This window comes from Solanum tuberosum, unplaced genomic scaffold, assembly GCF_000226075.1.
Source record: "Solanum tuberosum cultivar DM 1-3 516 R44 unplaced genomic scaffold, SolTub_3.0 scf00307, whole genome shotgun sequence".
In the NCBI taxonomy this organism is placed as follows: Eukaryota; Viridiplantae; Streptophyta; class Magnoliopsida; order Solanales; family Solanaceae; genus Solanum; species Solanum tuberosum.
In genome coordinates, this window is record NW_006239230.1 from 688,409 (window position 1) to 692,640 (window position 4,232).

General features: G+C 27.1%; 1 protein-coding gene across 1 annotated transcript; it reads left to right on the plus strand.

Moving 5' to 3' along the window:
• Window positions 1–566: 566 nt before the first annotated feature.
• Window positions 567–1,963, plus strand: LOC107063109 (uncharacterized). Its single transcript, XM_015314556.1, has 2 exons — window positions 567–789; window positions 1,421–1,963. The coding sequence occupies exons 1-2, from the start codon at window positions 597–599 to the stop codon at window positions 1,777–1,779; spliced, it is 552 nt and encodes a 183-aa protein (XP_015170042.1). The 5' UTR covers window positions 567–596; the 3' UTR covers window positions 1,780–1,963.
• Window positions 1,964–4,232: the final 2,269 nt, after the last annotated feature.

The window sequence follows — 4,232 nt, forward strand, 5'->3', positions numbered from 1 at the left end:
GTAACTTTTAAATTTTAAAAAGAATACGTTTAAAAAAGACCAATAATTGATTTTAATTAATACTTTCTTAATTTTTTTAATCTATAATTTTTATAATTTTGTTGTGTCAACACATGATATTATCACCTCTCCTATTATATATAGAGATAGATTGAGTCGACACGCAAATACCAAAAAGAGAAGGAGAAGAAAAGGAAAAGTAAAATAATAAAAATTTAAGGAATAACCATTAAAGGATATGGTGTAGTGAATAGGATTGCTCTTCTCTAAATCAGAGGTTTCAAATTCGTGTTTTGTATATAAGAATTTTTTTAGAAATGCGCTTCCTCGGAATAGAGCCTTATACGACGCAAATTAAAAATAGTCAGACTCTAATAACTATGAAAAAACAAAATTAAGGTATAGCAGCAGTGTGTCAAAGGAGGAAACAGGTGTTACTGCATGCTGCTGACCCATCTTTTCCTTCTCATTTACTATGCCACTTGTTCCTCTCTTGTTTCATTTCATTTATTCACTATACTCACCCCTCTGCTTATTATTATTATTATTACCTCCCTTCCCAAGAAACTGCACAGACTTGCAGAGAAACAAGAAAAATGGACTCAAAGAAAATGATTTCACCAAGAAAAAGGATTAGGAAATATCATACAAGAAAAGTTCCAATCATTAATTCTTATACAGATATGGCTGAAGCTAGAAGAGAAATTGTCCATGCTTTACACCTTCATAGATCTTCTTCATCTTCATCATTTAATAACCCAAACAATTATGCCTTATTGGGTCAAAGAGGTAACAATACCCAAAATACCAATTACACTTATATTTATCCTTTATTTAGTAAGATTTTTCAACTTACTTACATTTTTTAGAAAGTAGCTAGTTTGAAAATAATCAAAAGAGTAATACAAAAAAGTACTTTTAAATATTTTTTCTCACTACTTTTGTTCTATTCCAATAATTCGTGGATTAGAAATAGTAGTAGGTGTGAAGTGGAATTTCCCCCCATCAAATTAAATGACAAAAATAAGTAGCAACTACACTGTTTGAGACATGAAATTTGATGCATGTTCTAAATAGCTTTCTTTCAACACTACAAATTCAACCTCATTTGTTACTCTCTCTGTCTTAATTTTAATTTAGCTGTCTAGTTTTGATTTTTCATAAATTTTAAGAAAGTAAAAAAATAATTAAATGTTTTTAAATCTAGTAGTACATTTTAGAATGTACTAATATGTTCTATAATCTTCTAATCTTGATCTTTAATTAGAATATATATACTTCGATCATGTAGAAAGGTAAAGTTAAATAAAAAGAAAGAGACATTTTTATTTCAAAAGTCAATTAAGAAACATGTAAGACAAACAAATTCAAACAGTCTTATTCTTTTTTCTTCTTACTTTCTATTTGTTCTTTTTTACAGTAAATTCCCAGCAATATTATTACTCAATAGTGGAATCTATGCCTATTCCTAAACCAACATGGTCTACAACGGCTCCGGCAATACATACAGCACCGCCACCGCCTCCGCCGCCATCTTCTTCCGAGTTCGATTGGTGGCTAGGGTTTCTTAAGTCGTTGGATGTGAAGAAGAATACAAGTAGAAATGATAGTCATGAAGTAGACTTACAAAAATACTTCCCAGAAAACATTTTGATGGAAAATTCAAAGGTGATTAGTCAATTACAAGATGGATTAAAGAAGGATTCAACTAATAATCTTATAGATGAGTGGTTAATTATCCCTACACCCGATGATGATAATGTATTAATTGAGTTTTAATTAAGTTAAAACCTAGAGATACGTTAGTGGCTACTTCCTGATCAGTTTAGTAATTTTTGTATGTTTAATTCATTTATATATTTTATTTTACTAGGAGAAGAGGTTAGTGGCTGGCTGGCTGGCTATTTTATGTAATTCTTCCTTATTTTGTTGTCTAATCTACAATGCAATAATACAAACAATGTTCACCAAGTATAATACATTATTTACTCCTCAAAATCAAAAGCTATATTAGTATTATTAGTTATATATAGATTAGTTATGAAAAAATATTATGTATTAATTTATGAAGGGCTTAGTTATGTATGGTATAGTTAATTACGTATTGTTTATGTATATATTAGTTATTTTTGTTTCTATTCTATATAGAATTATACATATATTTACTAATAATTTATATACATATATAGTACTTTATGTAGGTTTTAAAATTGTAAATTAAATACTACATAAATTTTATACATAGTTCTAATCAATTATCAAATATGGTAGTATTATTTTTGCAAAATTGTATGTATTATTTTTATGCAAAATTATATGTATTATTTTTAAGTTACTCAGTTTGCAATATTTTTCCTATATCAGATAACTTCCCAGTGTTTTAATTTGGTTGGACATAAAATTAAAAAAGTAAATGGAATTTAAATTTTTGTATCAAATGTCAAAGTTAGATAGACCACTCTATATTTAACCTCAAATACGCGTATCAAAGAACACGTTCTGAAATACAAATAAAAAGAGACAAGCAAGAGAGGAGAAAGGCGACTGAAATAGGAGAAAGACAAGGGAGAAAGTGTATTTCAAATAAATCACATTAAATACATATATCTAAGATATCAATTACGTTCAAAATATATAGACAGAGAGGCGGGCAAAATAGGAAAGAGGTGAACGAAAGAATTAGTATATCCTAGATACATATGAATCATGTTTGTTTTTTCACTATAACAAAAACAACTTTTAGCGACAACAAATAGACACATTAATAAAGAGTGTTATAAAGAGTTGTTAAATCCTTTATCGACATTAGTTAAGCTATTGTCGTTAATTAATTGCCGCTAAAGATCATTTTTAATGTAGTGTTTGTATATAGCGTATCTAAAAAAGTTACATTTAATTTGATATATATATATATATAAGTGTGTCAGATACATGTATCTAATAAAATAAATAAATATAATATAGAAGATAATTTTAAAAATTAAAATAAAGTCACTTAATTAAGTTCTAAAGTAATAAAGTTTATATCGTTGCTTTTTTGAAATTACGTAGAATATTGAAATTGACAAACATACTAAATAGTGAAAAAGACTCCTTTTGAGACAAAAATTGTCACGAAGAAAGTGATTTTTATCCTGAATCAAGAAAATACTTTTGTAATTGGAGCATGCTCTAACGTATATCGAGTAATTCATAGATCATCTTTGCATTCATGTAATATGAAATAGGGACTATTTGTATCGATATTGTCGGGTCTGGTTATTCCTATTCAAGTTGGGTCTTTCTTTTAGTGGTTATTGGGTTTGTTAGGAAAGCCCAATATCTCAAGAGTCTTATTAATGGGTAAAAAACTTAAGTATACAATTTAAGTACCTTAATTACTACTATATAACAATACTTTTTTTTCCACTTATATAGCAATAGTTTTTTTACAAAATTAGAATTAATATATATATTTTTTTATATAAAAAAAAGAAAAGAAACGTAGAATGAGTCACCCACCAAATCACATATCCCTTAATTTTCTCCAATTATTTTACCTTCCCTGATTTACTCAGATTTGTTAAATATTCTCTCTCATGAAGAGAGGTTTCTAACAAAAATAAAACTCCTTGACTACTCTGATCAACTATTGAAAATGGATGGTATGTGAATAAAAATGATTGAATTGATTTTTTTTTACGTTGTTGATATATTTGATTTTTCTCACCATATGTGTTTAATGTTTTTGATAATTAGCCGTTTGTTTATATTGTACTTTGTTGTGGTGTAATATAAAATTTATATAATTTCATTAATAGCATGATACATCGATTGGATGAATTTTATTGTTGAATAAACATTAAATATTGGTAATAGTTTTTGGTATAATATTAGGGTTTTGTTATATTATTAGGTTTTTGGTGGTATAGAATATAAACTTTTGGTTACTGTGTGTATAAAACAATACAACTTAAGTATGCATGCTGGCATCAAAACGGTTTAATTGGTATGTTGCATATGTTATATTAACAGCAAAAATCAATATGATGTTATTGTTAATATTTAGAGGTTATATAAAGGTTTTTTGGTATAACTTTATGTTTAATTAATTACCGCACCAACATAAGTTATTGTGCGTATAAAAATACCTAATTCGAAATTTTCTTATTATTTGTGATCTTGTTAAATTGGTATGTTTAATTGATTACCACACCAATTGATTTCTTATCAATATGGTGTTATTGTTAATA

What these genes read in the sequence shown, in the direction of transcription:
- LOC107063109 (XM_015314556.1), top strand. Translation starts at nt 597, where the DNA reads ATGGACTCAAAGAAAATGATTTCACCAAGAAAAAGGATTAGGAAATAT. An exon ending in TGCCTTATTGGGTCAAAGAG is followed by an intron (nt 790 to 1,420) that starts GTAACAATACCC and finishes TCTTTTTTACAG; the next exon opens with TAAATTCCCAGCAATATTAT.